Source organism: Acartia tonsa, chromosome 14 (assembly GCF_053477335.1).
Source record: "Acartia tonsa isolate MP-2025a chromosome 14, ASM5347733v1, whole genome shotgun sequence".
NCBI lineage: Eukaryota > Metazoa > Arthropoda > Copepoda > Calanoida > Acartiidae > Acartia > Acartia tonsa.
Window position 1 is genome coordinate 6,934,510 of NC_137273.1, and position 16,621 is coordinate 6,951,130.

Sequence of the window (16,621 nt, forward strand, 5' to 3'; positions counted from 1 at the left end):
AATCAAGTTTTCCCCTTAAAATACACCATTCTGCCTTTCATAGATAGAATATATTAGGGGATAAGTTTAAGGGGGGGGGGGACGGAATTTTTTTTACTCTTACTTAATTTTCTTTATATTTATCCCTCCCCCAAACAAATAGGGGTTGTTTTAAAAATGTTCACGACTATTGGTGTTAGATGGGGGTTGGATTGGGGTTTGGGAGGGGAAAAGGACCCTCCATCCTTAGGTTTATATTAAATTAAGAATTTATTAAATATAAGTTTTATATTCTTTATTAGTAACAATTAACCATAATAAAGAAAATAAAAATACAAAAAATAATACAATTTGTTTCAATAGTATTTAATTGCAAAAAAAGGCAAAGTTGCTTAGTATCCTTTTTACACATAATATGACCCCTCTGTGTAGTAAATATGACCTCAAAATTCACACATTAGGAAATCATGTGTGTGTGTGTGAGTGTTTGTGTGTGTGTGTGTGTGTGTGTGTGTGCGTGTATGTATGTGTGTGTGTGTGTGTGTGGTTAACACAGGGAGGGGGTTGATTTTAGTGTGTGTTTTTTGTATGTGTACATATATTATTTGAATACATATTTTGTTTTATTTGTAGAAAGCGCAGCTACTCAATATATCTATCAGTCCGTACATGAAAAGGGATATAACAATAGAAAATAAGATGAACTTTAAAGTCCCTCCCTTTATAATTTGTTTTTTAAAACAACCCCCTTTCAAAAAAAAATTATCCAACCCCTATCGCCAATTATTTCCAATCACGCATAACGTGTTCCGATTGGCTGGGCTTGTTTTTTCCAATCACCTCTTCGATTTCTTATTGCCCTGCCTTGGGGGCACACATACAAACACACACACACACACATACACAAACAAACAAGAAGGCGCGTCACGGCTGATTTCCAATCACTTGAGTAACTTCCCTTCCCGGATTTTTTCTTTGTTTCCCTCCCCACGCCCTCTTTCAACTTTTCCCAATACTCTGCCGCTCAATATAGTTTGGCGGATTTTTTCCAATCACTCTCTCTTCTTACACATTCATTCAAGCAGTGCCCTACTGTGTGTGTGTGTGACGTCAGCAATGACGCGGCACGGCCCCCGATATTTCCAATCAGTTGCCCCGTCCCCCTGCACTGATTGGTTATACCCCTCCCCCCTCTCTGTAAGACTGATCGGAAAACGACGGCCTATTATTGGTCGATCAGTTGCAAGTGATTGGCGGCAATATTCAGATATTGGCGCCGCTCTATGAACAAATCAATTTCTTAGAATTTTGACAAAAGGAGAAAATTTATTTAACAATATATTTATTTCTTTTCAATAAATTTATAAATATCAGTAAAAATATTTTAACATTTAAATTAAAGAAATACAGAATGATTTGAGCTAATTTTAAGTTCTCTTCTTTTGTCAAAAATCTATAAATTGTCTTTCTTCCAAATATTAATAACCCCCCCCCCTGCCCCCAATGCACTGTTTATAGACACGTATCTCACAAGCCTTGCACAATTGTTCAATAGAGCGTTTAATAATCAGTAATTCTGCACACATAGATAGATACACGTGCAAATTTTGTAAAACAAGGATAATTTTGTTTATAAGGGGCGCAGCAACAATAAACTAAGAAATTTACTGCCGTTTTACTTCACATTTCCTTTTTTCCTAGCTTATTGACTGACCAAAAACGCCTCTTTTAGGTCATTTTTTGTTTTGTTTTAGTAGCTACAGTCAAATCAAAACGTTCTTATGTAAGTTTATTTTTTTAAGAAAATTGAGATATTATTTATCATATTTATGATATCATGTTTTTTTTTATTAAAAAACATATTGAAACATGTGTTAATTTAATTATAAAAATGTTATACTAAAAATTTAATCATTTAAATAACTTGTTTTATTTATTAATTTTTTTTTTTTTGTAAAAAAAACTACTCTACAATTGTAACTTGTCGGTTTGTCAGTCAGTTATGCTATTTTTACAGATATTAATTTCTTTCCTAGCTGAATGAATAATGCATCAAATAGATTGTATCTTATTGACATTATTTTAATTTAATGCATTCAATTAATTAAAGTAGACATATTATCCATTAAAAACAAAATGTTCTTATATAAACGTCGACAATATGACATTTATTACTTAAAACCTATATCTACTATGTAATTATTGAATAATGACCATAGTTTAAGGTTGATACATGAATAGCAAAATAGTTAAATCAACATAAAATTATAAATAAAAATTGTGTGTGAGTTTGCTGTATGTGTGTGTGTGTGTGTGTGTATGTGTAAATCAATCAATGCCAGAAGCAAACACAAAATATATAAATGTTCTCAGACAAATAAATATATATAGAATCTATATATATTTATATAGATAGATATTTACAAGACCCTTTCTTGTTAAGAACCCCCCTTTCCCTTTATGACTATTGAAAAAAAGATTTCCTTAACCCCCCCGCTTCATTCTTTTTATAAATTACTTGACTAGCCCCCACCCCCCTTCCACTTTCCACTCCTTCTGTGGGATGAGTTTTACTTTATGGAGGGTTCCACAATGATTAGGTAGACTGCTGTCACAATAAATAGCAAATAAATCATGGACTTAAATCTTTCTTGTTAAACAATAAAGTAAGACAATTTTAGAACTAGTCCTCTAATGACTTTCAGATTTGGCTATACTGCGGTTTTTTGGCTCTTTAAAGAAAACATTTTATTTTTAAAAATCACAATTTAGCTGATTAAAGGGGTAAAAAATAGATAAGATATAATACATTTTCTACATATAAGAGGCTTGAATTTAAATATCAAAAACAAATTAGTTTTAAAATGATAAAATTCAATGTCTTTTTATAATTTAAAAATGTAAAATTTTACCCCCCTAATATGCTTCTAACTAACTCAAAGTTCAGAATGTTTAAGTTGGTTCCTTAGGCCCCTAAAATCCTACTATGACAATTGAAAACAGCCAGTAAATTTACTGTAATCAAAAGCATGAAAAATCGAGGAAACCCACCTTCAATGTTCATCAGTGAATGATTTTGCAAAAGACTTGTAAGGAAGGTAGATGGTGATACAAAACCAACAAATTTTGAAAAAAGCGATTTTTGATAATATTACTATGTTTTAGTCAATTTTTCTTTAAATCTGATTAAGTATCCCATGCTAATTAATAATCTGATAGTGTGTGTTCTCGCTAAGATATCAAAAACGGCTAGACCGATCGTTTAAGTTCGGTTCAGGGCAGGTTTTAAGCTACTTTACTAATATGAGAGCCTCATGAAGAGTTTATTAAAGTTTACCATTATAATTTTTGTATAACCACTTAGTCTTGCCATGGGAAATACAAGCTACAGGGGTTATCAATCATTCAACCCCCCTTGTTGTAACTCCCGCCCCCCCCCTTTTCACCTGTTTTTTGTATAGCATTCTTACAATAATAGCCTCCCCCCCCCACCCCCCGACAGCGCCCCCTCACCTGTCTTTCGCAATGGCAATATATTGCTTCATGGATCTTTAAAGTCTATACAAATTTTTAGCTGTATCAATTTATTGTATACTGCTCAAATTTATGATTTTTGTGTGGCTTTTTTTCTGGGATACTTTTGGGCATTATTAAAGAACTATTTCTTGTTTAATAAACAATCATATTTCCTCTCTTTAAATTGTGATCTAAAAAACTCAATTTATGATTTCAGTTTGATGAAAATAATATGAAAAATATCAAGGATCTTAGGGTATAAGGCAATGGACGATAGATTCATATACATTCTCAAAGATGATAAATTATTATGACTTTTGTAGATTAATATTATTAGTTAAAAATTTGGAATCGTTCAAAAAATTCTTGAAGGCACCCAAAAATTTTAATAAATTGAATGCTAGATTGATTACATATAAAACTTTTGGTACCAGTAGTATAATTTAAAGTCCAATATCACCTCCCTCCCTGAAAAAAATACACTTTTTGAATTGGAAGGAAAAGGTATCACCCTCCCAACTTTAATATATGTGAGGAGAGTAACAGCTTAGAAAATTACAAGGCAAAAAATGACTGAAAAATCAGCAGAAAGAAAAATTGTTGTGTTTTGTCCTTTTTGTGTTTTGTGTGTGTCTTCAAATGTGTGAATCATTGTGTTTGTGTGTGTGTGTGTGTATGTGGGGCGTTTGTGTGTTTTTTTTTTATCTTTTGTAGTTTTGAATTATTGTTAGTTGATACTTTTAAAGTCATTAGTCCAGCTTGGATGAGAGGACAGTAGCTTTTTAAATTTTACAGGAACCCAAAGTTTTATCATTCGTTTGCTCAAAAAACTTTGGGTACTTTTCTTAAATGCTGATTGGAGGGTTGTAACTTTTCTACAGAAGTGGTAATTTTGTTTATCTTTGAGAATGTACATCAATTTATTGACCTTAAAAAATACTTTTTTTTCAAAGGTTATAACTGGTTTGATTTTGATTGAAAGGAATAATATTCCTGACTCTACCTTAATTATACAAAGTAGTAAGTTTTTTATTTGAAGTTTAAGATCTCAATTACTAAGCTGATAGGGTGCTCTGTTTTAGGTCCTTTGATGGTTTTAGACTATTTTATTTCAGATGTCTCGAGATTGTTTTAAGCTATTTTTTAGCCCCCTTTAAATACAGAGCCCTTAGATGCTAGAGGCGTAACCACTAGTTGATATTTAATTTTCTAATTATGCATATGTTGTGATTACTACTGTGTATCCAAATGTCAATTTCTGCAAATTCTTTAATGGCATAAAGTAATTAAGACTAAGCTAGGAGAGAATGGTTTTAATTCTGCGGTTAATATCCATTCCAAGACATTTTTCATAATTATTGTATGGTGGGTCAGGGAGGTAGGGATGGGTAGTAACAAATTAATGCATTTTTAGGTATCTATGTGCGTTTCTAATATTATTTTACCCAAGAATCTAAAGGGACAAGACAATGGCTGATAAATTGATGTACATCATCAATGATGATACACAAATTACCCTTTTTGTGGATAACAATTAGTGGTTAAAACATTTGGACACCTAACTCAAAGAAACAACCAATCAGTAACAAACAGTAAAAGTTCCCGAAGTTGTTAAGCCAACTAATAAGAAAACGTTGTTATAAAACTTTAAGTACAAGTGTAATAAACAGCCCATTTCCATGTATTTTCCCAAAAACAGCGACTACTAAAAAATACTTTTTAAATTTTACAATCTTTGGAATTACCTATCCCTGGATCCCTGCATGGATGAGATCCAAATAAATTATTGCTATGGGATTAGGGGGTGTATAGATAGATAGATAGATATATAGGGGGGTTAAACCAGGGGGAGGGATATTTTGAAAGTTAAATTATATGTGTATTCATTAATAAAGTGTCCATCATATATTGCAAAAAAAAAAATATTTTGTTTGAGTTTGCTGGCTGTATTTATGGTTCAAGTAACCCCTTATGCTTATGGTTCGTATTAGTCACTAGCAGGTTTTAGCCTTCTTTTTAGGGGAGAGTTTATGATAAAAGCATTTATTATAAACATTCTTTATAGTTTTTTTTTGTTTAATCTACTGGTGTTTGCACCCTTGGCATCTAGAGGCTATGTATAAAAGGCGATTATAGTCTAAAACTTTTCCAAGAGTTAAATTCTTTAATAAAATAGCCTAAAACTATCCTGAATCCAATGTCAAAATGGGTCAAAATGAATCGGTTCAATAGGTATGGAAATCTTTACCTTTCGGATCCGCATTGATTTTATGCGGATCCGGATCCGGATCCTCAAAATTTGGTCAGTGCGGATCCGGATCCGGATCTTTGACAATAAAAATAAAATCACCAAATTTTTCAAAAAAATTTTATTCTTTAATTCGAAGTCAAAAATACTTTTAATTTTCAAGTCTGAACCTAAACCTTAAAGATTGGCTCTCATCAAGAGAATGTCTGAGATTTTATATAAATTTAGGTAGATTTTTCCATTTTTTCCGCATTTTTTGGAGTCTAAGGATCCGGATCCGCATTTTTTTGCGGATCCGGATCCGGATCCTTGGACTCAAAAATATGCGGATCCTTGCGGATCCGGATCCAGATCCGGATCCGAAACCCTGCCTTTAGAGATGAACCTTACTACTTTATATAATAAAATAAAATATTGCATATTTAATTTTCTACATAACTGTATAAACACCCATTAGTGCAAATGGACAGATTTTTTTATTTAAACAAAGAGGGGGGGGTATGTGAGGAGGGGGGGCGGAGAAATTTGGAATTGAACTATTATTTTACAATCAAAATTGATGACTTTTTATGCACACACACATACACACACACACACACACATGCACATATGCATTTATTTGCCTTATCCCCCCTCCCCCCTTGCAATAACCCCTCTATCTATCTGCTGGAAGCAATAATTTGGTATTATCCCTTTTATTGAAATATGGACTATTCACCCCTCCCCCCCTCCCTCCACATCATTGATACTATTCATAAGGTTAAGCCATTCGGGACTCTCCCGATTCTTGCTTAACCCTACATAACTTAAAATAGAAGGGGGGGGGGGGGTTGGATGGTCCATAATCAAACCGAGGGACATTGCCAATAATTTTATTGCCATTGGCAGAAGCAATTAAAGAAATGGCAAACACAGTTTTATTTTATCATATACACACAACAGGGATACATGGAGAGGTCAATGAAAGATAATTAATTTTTCACCCATTTTTCTCAACTAAGATGAATGGTTTTAAAGGAATCTTTATGGTTGTTGTTCTATTTAATAACTGTTGATAAGAGATTTGTAAATAATGTATAATTTCTAGAAGAAAAAAATAAGAATGCATTTAAAGGTTTCTTTAAGAAGTTCTTTTTAATAATGGTTTATATGAAGCTACATATGAATTTTTAAATGTTTAATTATAGGTATCTGGGATCTAAAATTAACGTACATCCCCATTGATGATTAAAAAGATTGCATTTTCTTTAACTTACAATTAATAGTTAAATCGTTTAGACATTCGACCTAATGAACCATCAAATTGAAATTCAATAAAAGTCCCCAAATGTGTTATGCCAATGAAAACGTCATGATAAAATTTTGGGTACTAGTTTAACAAACAATGTCTTCTCCCTAACTACTGCCTGATTGAATGTATTCAATAATCCAGTTTCCCTCTTTTAATATTTAAAAAGAAATATAGTATTAATAATGCAAAATAAACTTTAAAAAACAAACAAAAAATTACCAATTCAAAGTTTGGTTATTAAAAATTTTTAACAATGATGAATTAGTTAATTATATCAATATAAAAACATTAGTTCTAATGGAGATTGTAACTTTCATTTTAATATTAGAGAAATACTGAAAGAAGAAGATACTGGTACAAAATTTCTCATTTGTTTACTTAAAAACCTTGGGGACTTCTATTAACAAATAGTTGGGTTGTATAAACTATCAGTTTTCCTCTTTTTCACTAGTAATTTCAACATACAGAAAGGGTGATTTTGTTAATTACAATTGAAAGCCCTGGTTTTGATAATAACTTATTATTATGACTTTTTAGAAAATTGATTTTTGAATAATCTTGTTTTTTAATATCTCTATTATTTTGAAACCTGTCCCATGAATATTAATGCATTTACAAATGTTGGTTTCTTAGGCCATTTGAATAATCACAATAACAGCATATTTTAAAGCAGATAAGCCTGAATTTCAGCTGTGATTATACTAAAAAATGGCAATAAAAATCGCTACTGTGTGCAATTGGCGCAATTTTTTGCAATTATTGATAACTAAATAGTTTACATAGCGAAATATAATAGATCAAAATTTTGGTGTTTTTTCACTTCCACACAAGTATAACAACTAAGTTTTACAATTAGTGGTTGAAACGTTTGGGCACTTAATAAACCAACAAATCAAAATTTAATAAAAGTCGCCAAAGATGTTTAGCAAACGAATAAGAAAATGTTATTATAAAACTTTGTTGATCGATTTTATAAATTTATTTGTTATTATGAATGATAAAACTTTTGCTACGACAATTTGGAATAAATATTCTAATAATCAAATAGTAGAAAAGATAAAAAAGAAATATATTTCGAACTGTAAAATCTTTCTCCCATTCGTCAATAACTTTGGAGACTTCTATCAAAACTTGTTACGGTTGTGCAAATAAGTTGTGTAAACATTTTCAATTATAAGTTTAAACTAAAAAAGGGGTAACTATATCTATCATAATTGGGGGCGCACATTTATTTCTTAACATAGTTTAGTTCGAGCGAGAAGCTAAAAGCCCACATGGCATTATCATACTGAACCGAACCCAACCCGAATAATCAATTAAACATACTGTCTTATGTTGTACTATTTTCTTTGTGATTAAAAGTCCCTATACCTGATTTTTTATTTATTTTTGATAAATATGCATGTGTAATGGACGAAATCTTTCTTGTTTGTTTTTTGCAATTTCCACATGACATATGAATTTTGATTTTAATTTTCTCCTTGATTAACTTTTTTTAAGTAGCGCATCTATTCCTTAATTAAAGTTTTTACGGTTGTATGTTAAACGTATAAGTTACATTGTTTTTTAATAAGAGCATTCTGCTTTGTCCCGTAAAAACTCACAGAGATGTCTGTACTGACTGATAAATAAAAATAGGGAAATTACTGTTCTTTTAAGGCAAATTTTCTAACTCAGCAGTTAGAAAAGAGGTTGATTTTTAGTGATTTCAACGCTTAAAATATGATCAATTAATTTTTTTTCATAAAAAATCTAGCCGGCTGTAAGACTGATAGGTAATAATAGGCAGATTTTATCTTAACAATTTTCTCCCGACGGCCTTTTTAAGCATCAAAATTGCAATTATTTTTAGTCAGAATGGTGGTTAAAAAATTTTGTAGGCAATTTTTTTACACTAATTTAATTAGTTTGTTGTGCAAAATATTAAGGGAATCTTTGCATATGAGCTTTGCAGGTTTTATGCTATTATTAAAAGAGAGATTGGGGTTGAAAAAAAACTTTTTACTATTTGAAAATTAAAACATTTTTGTACACCCTAAAATATGGCTGTATGAAGCTGGTTCTGATTAATTACTGGTTCTAAAAGTTTGGCCCGGGGCTCAAAATTTAGCATCAATTTTATAAACTTACAAGCCTTAAGTACACTTGATATTTTTTACTTCGTTTTGCTTTTTTCATAAAAATTTTTATATAAAGCTACTTCTGAAATATCACTAATTCATTTGTATACTATATTATTATTTTTATTCTCTAGCTATCAAAGGAAAACAACTTCAATGCAATTATAGAATTATAGAAAAACAAGGACTTAAAAGTAATTATATATACAGTAAAATTTACAACAAATGTGCAATCGTTTTTTCAATAGAATAATTGAATTGAGATTTTTTGCAGGTGTTGAAAAAAAAATTATTTAGATAGATTATCATTATTTAATACTTTCATAATTTGTCCATAAACATGAAAGATTAAGACAAGTAGCTAGACTTACTCTGAGGAAGCGCCGTACAGTAATATGGAGACGTCGTACCGATCCCAACTATAGAGTAGCTACGCTAATAACATTGGAAATTGGCCAATAAGGCATGATGTTTCGTTGATAATCATATATTCAAGTATAAAATACAAGGCATAATTGTTTTTTTATGTTTACATGTTTCAGCTTAAAAATTTTGCAGCTTTTTTATCATTAGATAATGTCCATGCATCCGTCCGTCTCTCAGTACTTAACGGTTAGCTGTTATTGTTAATTTAGGCATGTTAAAATTGTCTTACAGATTTCAAACTTTACATGATGATTAATGTATCAGGTACGTTTATGAAAACGAAGCAATTCGGTAATCGTTACCAGAAAGTCCATACGGACATTTAGAATTAGATTTTTAACTTTTTTCACAACATTTTCTGTTTGATTTTTTTATAATAGTTATCTAAATTTTATGGGGTTTTTAAAAGCTCACGTTTGCTGTGTAAATATTTTAGCTAGATTCAAAACTCGCCAATAATATTTAATGTGAAAAAAAAATAATTTGCAACGCGAAAATTTTTGAAAGAATTGACGTTTTATTGAAAGGCTGTGGTAGGTATATGGTATCTGAAGAATAATTTTTTTCAACAACTTTGGCACCAGTAAAAAATGACAATAGTTGTGTAATAACAATGTCATAAGAATGTCTTTAAAATTATGACTACTTTAATTCAATATGGGAACATTTTTTCATCTGTATATCTATCTCTGTTTGAAATAAATTGACGTACAATTATCAATTGTAAAATATTTGTTGGTAATTCCCTCGTATTGCATATTGGACCATAAACACAATCCCCCCCCCCCCCCTTTAACAAAAGGTGTGCATTAACCCTGAAGACTGGTTACTAAACCTATTATACCTTAACTTAAAAGAAGCATTTGAAACCCTTTTTTGTGTTTCTCAAAGCTAGGTTTTTGTGATTCACATTCAGTTTGAGGGAAATTACCTATTTGCCCGGAGAGAAAAAAAATTCAATAAAAATTTATGCACGTTCATGAAATCAATGATTTACTCAATCAAGGAGAAAAAGAATGAAAGAAAGAGAGAGGGAGAAAGAGAGAGGGAGAAAGAGAGAGGAGGAGAGAGAATAAGAAGTTTCATGAAAATTTTATTTAAAAATGTACAAGTTAACATGCATGGATCTCTAGGAATAAGACAATTGACAAAAATTCATGTATGTCCCCAATCATGATAAACAAACTTTCCCCTTTGTAGATTTTTTTTTTTTTGATGACAAAGTTAGGACACTACTGCTTTGTATAATCCAATCAATTATGTAAGCCAACGAATTAGAGTATGTGTTTATTAGCTTTATATAACATAATTATAATGTTTTAATAGATTACCGTTAATCCTTTCACATTAAAATTTGGATTTTATTTATTACACTTGTAAATAATAATAATAAATTGAAAATAATAAAATTGTTCAACTTTATTCAACTTTTCTTTTTATTTGGTATGTACTTTCACTTAAACCTATTTTTGAACCATTGCAAGCCCCATTCCTAAGCCATGCATTCAAGGCTCTTTCAACTTTACTTAAACTAACCTAACTTAAGCGTTAAAAATAGATTTTAGGGTTTGTGGTCCATATGCGATATAAAAAAAACATTATAGACCAATTTGTCCAGATGATTTTTGAAATCCTCATAGACAGACCGACATACATACATACAAGCGCCCCACCACTTTTTCTATTAAGATACAAACATAAAAAAAAACACATGAAGATCAAAAGTAAAATTATTGATATAAAAAAGGTTTGTATGCCTATTTAGGCGTGAAACTACACTTTTCACGCCGCTAGCTTTGTGTGTGTGTGTGTCTGTCTGTGTGTGAGTGTGTGTGTGTATTTGAACGTGATTGCATTAGAAGGATAAAAATGATTAGGAAAATTATCGGTCATTTTTTTAAGCGTAGCTACTCTATAACTGTAGTATTTCTGTATGTCAGTCCGCCCCTTACCTTGATTTAAATCACCTTTTTTACTAACAAATTTCTAAATACTTTTTGCTACAATAGTTTTCGAGATCTTTTAGTACAGACAGATGCATAAACAGACATCGTACATCTTTTTTGTGTATATAAAATTATTATTTAACTTAATTGTTCATTAATAATGTAATGTTTTTCAATAAAACTACACGAAAATCAATTTTATTTGAATAGGAGAAAAAAACTGGAAAACCATTATTATTGAATTTTTATAAGCACGTGGAATTGTTGGAAAAAATGCCTTTGTAATCAGGGATCTTAAGGGATAAGACAATGGACGATAAGTTGATGTACACTCCCAATGATAATAATCATAATTTTCCCTCTGTACATTGCAATTGTTGGTCTAAAAGTTTGTATACTGAGGGTTTGTACTAACCAATCAAGATTTTAACCAATGAATGATGGATCATGGTTATAAAACTTTGGGTACCAATTTAATTTACAGTTCAATATCCCCTCTCTCTGAGATATAAAACATATTTCACGTATGGCTTTTTAGACTGCAGATGCATTAATATTAAATATCTATTTTTAACAAAAGTTCATTTTAGGTCATTAAAATAGGCTTGGAGTATAAAATGCGATTCTGTATGCTTATTATTATTAAACATGTAAATTAAATACAATTCGGTTTTTTTTAATATTTGCCATGTAAGCAAAATTATTAAATAAAAACTCAATAGAAAAAAAACTACTTTCCTTTCTTTAAAACATTTCAAAATATGTATGAATTGAATAATCAATAGCGAAATTTTCTTTTTTGCGCATGATTTCAATTAATTAAATAGTAGCTATGCTACAAAAAAAATTAGGAAGCCAACCAAAAAAAAACATGTTAATATCCCAAATCAATTTATTGTGGAGCAATAAAAAACTCTCCCTCCCCCATCCTTTTTACTAGTAGCGAAGATACTGTACTTTTTGTACGGTTTGTCAGTCAGTTATACAGATTTATTACAGCTTTTATACATTTCTAATCTAATTTTACTTTTCCTAATTTTAAACTTATTCCTGATGGCTATAATTGTTTATATCATTCTATCTATTTTTGAACATGTTAAAAGCGAAGATACAATATAATAAGCGAAGCATCTTTATAAAAAAAAAGTCCCAAAATGTAAGTATGTATATCCTGTATGTAAGCAATATTGCAACAAATTTATATACAATTTTGCGTATTAAATTCTACAACTCTACAAAAATATATATTCGTTTATTCTACCGTTTCAGAGCTTCGCTTTTAGGGATGTTGTCATCCTTGTTATTTTCTCGTCTAGCACGTACGAAACCAATTTGTATCAAGGCTTTTATTGCTTTAAGTCACCAATTGACATACAAGTCAGGGCTTTAGAAACTGGTCATTTTAATTATAAATATTAACACTTTTACTTTGTAGTTTTTTTTAAAATATAATCTATTGTAATCACAAATTAAAAAGAATAACTCAATCGGTTCAGTGGTTAGCAAGATATGTCTACCTTTTTACAATAGGATTACATATTCATTTATTCCTGTGCGTATATGGCATTTGTCGATTGTGGTAATAATCATCTAGGGGGAGGGGGAGGGGCAAGGTTTTCAAAATTATTGAAGGGGGGGGGGGGAAGAAGATCTTGGCTTGTCCCATATTGTAAATTGTATAAAAGCCATGCCATAGTTAAAAATGTAAACAGCCAGAAGACAACTGAACTTTTAATTGTGCAATCATTGCTTTGGTGATCTAATTTTGATATAAATTTGTGTCTGTATATGGCATTTCTCGAACTTAAATTTTAATGTTATGCGCCGGACATAGCAAAGCTAGGAACCACATTACACTAATACATGATTACTTAGTTAAAATTATAAAAAAAATACATTATAAAGTCTTTAGTATGGTGCATTGAAGATCCACCTTTTTAGAATACTATATTATAAGCGAGGTACTATATTACACTATTACTGGATTACTTAAGTCTAAATTATAAAGCATAAATTCTATTAAATGGACGCGTTCCATACATCGCCGAGGCTTACCTTAGCAAAAACATGCTGGAGGGCGGAAAAATTGATGGACTGGGACGTACTAACTTTCTCAACTATCTCGGCTGAAATAAAAACATTTAAGTATAGAGTTGCTACGATTATAAAATGATATGCAAACGCTTCTACATATTAGTACTTTAGCATATACTAGCGTCTTTGCCCCTAACCAAAAAAATATAAAAAATAAAAAAAAATCTGGTGCTCCGAACCATACTCTCCCCCCAATTTTTGTTTGTTTGTTTGATGGGGGGTGGGAGAAATTTCATTTTTTGGGGGGTTGGGGGTGTCCCACCCCCCCAAGAGAAAACAGACCAGGGAGGAAGGGAGTAGACATTGGTCTTTAATTTACAATTACATTGCCTAAAGTTTTCTTTAAAACTTTGAGAATTTTAAATGGTAAGTTAAAAAGAGAAGTGTACAAACTGTTCAACCAATTGTTTTAATCTACAGAAAGGTATACTATATTTATAGTCTAAAGTCTTATCCCTTAGGATCCCTGAAATGGACGTCACCTTTCAAATCAAAATAAATAAAATAACATAAAAATTGTATTTAATGATCTTTTTGTATCATTATATTTTTTTTAATTTGATAGCTAGTAAAACTTAAAATAAAATTTTTAGGATAAAATAGATTTAATTAAAATTGGAAAATTATACAACTATTTAAACTAATAAAATATTGTGAATAGTACTTCCAAGAGGAAAATGATACTCTATAATTTAGTTTGTCTGTACATCCGTCAGCAGGTCCGTAGCGCTATAAGGGATGTGCTATTTAGGATATACTTATGATTTTCCTTGTGTTTAAGTAAAAAAAAATCCATGGCGGTGAGGATTTTTAGCAGGTTTTTAAGGACCTTTTTCTGGATATCTTAACTGTGCATGGTAAAGAGTTAAACCAGTGTATAAGCTACTAGCGGCTACGCTCCTAACAACCATGGAAATAGGGCAGTGTAATAGCCTGAATCCATCCCGTACAAACAAACACAAGTACTTGGTAGCATTGTCTATTATTTTTAACATCTTTAGCATGACGTCTAAACACAAACCCAGCAGGGCTTACCTAACGAAGAAGCTCCAATCTTGGCACCAATTTGTCCCAGCAAAGGGCTCGGCCCGACGGCGGCGTTCATCAGACAACCTGCAAACATACAAACAGACGTTAGTAAATTGTAAAGAACAAAAAACATGAAGGGAGGGGACATTGGACTGTAAATTTCAAGAACCAATCTTAAATTCGTTGGCTTAAAAACTTTGGATACTTTTATTGAATATTGATTGATTATAAACTAGCAGTGTTCAAACTTTTCCACCTTTAATTTAAGTAAAATTTGTTTCTCTATTTTAATATGATTAATATGCTTTAAAAGATAAAATTGCTGGATTAATGAAGTAAAATCAATATTAAATTACATTTTACTCTTTTAAAAGTTTCCAATAAGTTTTATTTTAAATTTTAATTAATAAATTTAACAAGTATTACCAATATTTTCAAATAAAATATATCTTTTTAATCCATTTAGATAATGTATTATTTTCTTAAATATTGATAAAATTTAGCACAAGTGTAGCCACTCTACATTAAACAATGTTAGTTTGTTCTTATAAGTTGTTAAACTTCGCTGTTATAGATGTCATCCTTGTTTTTGTTTATTTATCAATTATTGAGAATTTTTTCATGTAATCCTCTACCACTTAACCCTTACAGATCGGGGGGGGGGGTCATATTGACCCCCCCCTCTAGTTTTTTCAATGTCATTTTTTTCGTAGATAAGATGGAGAGCTGTTACTTCATGACTTTTTAAGTTTAGTAATTATGCGTCGGCAAGAGTTGATTTTATTAGGATATCTGGTCTGTGTCGGTCGTGGTGTCCGGTCAAAGTCGGTTGGGTAGCACCAAAATTTAAAAAAAATTCTAAATAAATCTTAATTTCTGCATTATGACTTTTTTGTATAAGGTAGAAACTTAAAATTTTTTTGGTGAATACTGAGATATCAATGACCTTATGAGAAAAGTGGTGTTATGACCGTTTGACCGCACCCTGACCGACTTTATGACCGATTTTTGTCCGGCTTTTACCACAGACATATATCATGAATATCGTGGCTTCTATTACAGCTAGAGACCTATAATTTTTTTTGGTAAATTCTTGAGCATCAATAAACAGATAAAAATATTAATTCGCGCCGCCAACCGCCGTTTTACCGCCGTAACCGCCGAAAATGGCGGTTTCCGTTATTTGCCGTTTTTCGGCGATGATCAGAAAAAGTAATTTTTTTGTTATGGAAAAAAAAGTTCGTCCTAAAATTTGGTCATCCTAGCTGCAAAATTGGCCGCTCTACAGCTGTTTTAAAATTTAGCGGCTGGCCGCTAAAAAGCGGCTAAGGAGCGGCCTGGCCGCTATGATTAGAAAAAGTAATTTTCTCTAAAAATACACATGAACCACCAGAAAAAAATTTTACGTCTTTATCTGTAACAGAAGCCGAGATAGAGGGGGGGTCAATATGACCCCCCCCCCCGATCTATTAAGGTGGGAATAGGGGCCCGATCTGTAAGGGTTAAATAGAAATTGAATAATATTTGATATTTATAAATATCATTAATCTATTTCAAGTACTTTTATGGACGCGTTGCATCTTTATAACTGTTCAATTGTCAATTTCCCTCACTCTCTCCTATTTTTTTCATTCCCTGTATCTGCTGGATTAGTACCGATTTTCAGCCATACTGAAAAATCATGTATAACTTAGTATTAGTATTTTCTACAAATATTAAGTTAAAAATCTTAAAATTAATACTAGTTTTAATCTTATAATTTTTCATTTTAATATCCGCGAAAGGCTGTCTATAATAGGATGCGATAGATAACTACTAATTTTTTATTGTCTCGTTAAATTTTATATAAAAAAACTTTGCATTTTTATCGTTTTTGCTATTTTTTAGTTGAATTTTTAAAGTAAATATCGAATTACTATTAGTTCTCTAAAAATGACATTTAATTAAACAAAATATTATAGATTGGTTATTT

General features: G+C 31.0%; 1 protein-coding gene across 2 annotated transcripts in view; it reads right to left on the reverse strand.

The window, feature by feature from the left end:
* LOC145306535 (homeobox protein cut-like) overlaps positions 1 to 16,621 on the reverse strand; it is a 97,886-nt gene that overhangs the window by 68,576 nt on the left and 12,689 nt on the right. For both annotated transcript variants that reach the window (XM_080148705.1, XM_080148704.1), the window contains exons 2-3: positions 14,656 to 14,733; positions 13,582 to 13,652 (exon numbers count right to left, since the gene is read on the reverse strand). In XM_080148705.1, the coding sequence (XP_080004831.1) occupies positions 13,582 to 13,652; positions 14,656 to 14,725 (141 nt within the window). In that variant the 5' untranslated portion in view covers positions 14,726 to 14,733. The remainder of the gene's footprint in view (positions 1 to 13,581; positions 13,653 to 14,655; positions 14,734 to 16,621) is intronic.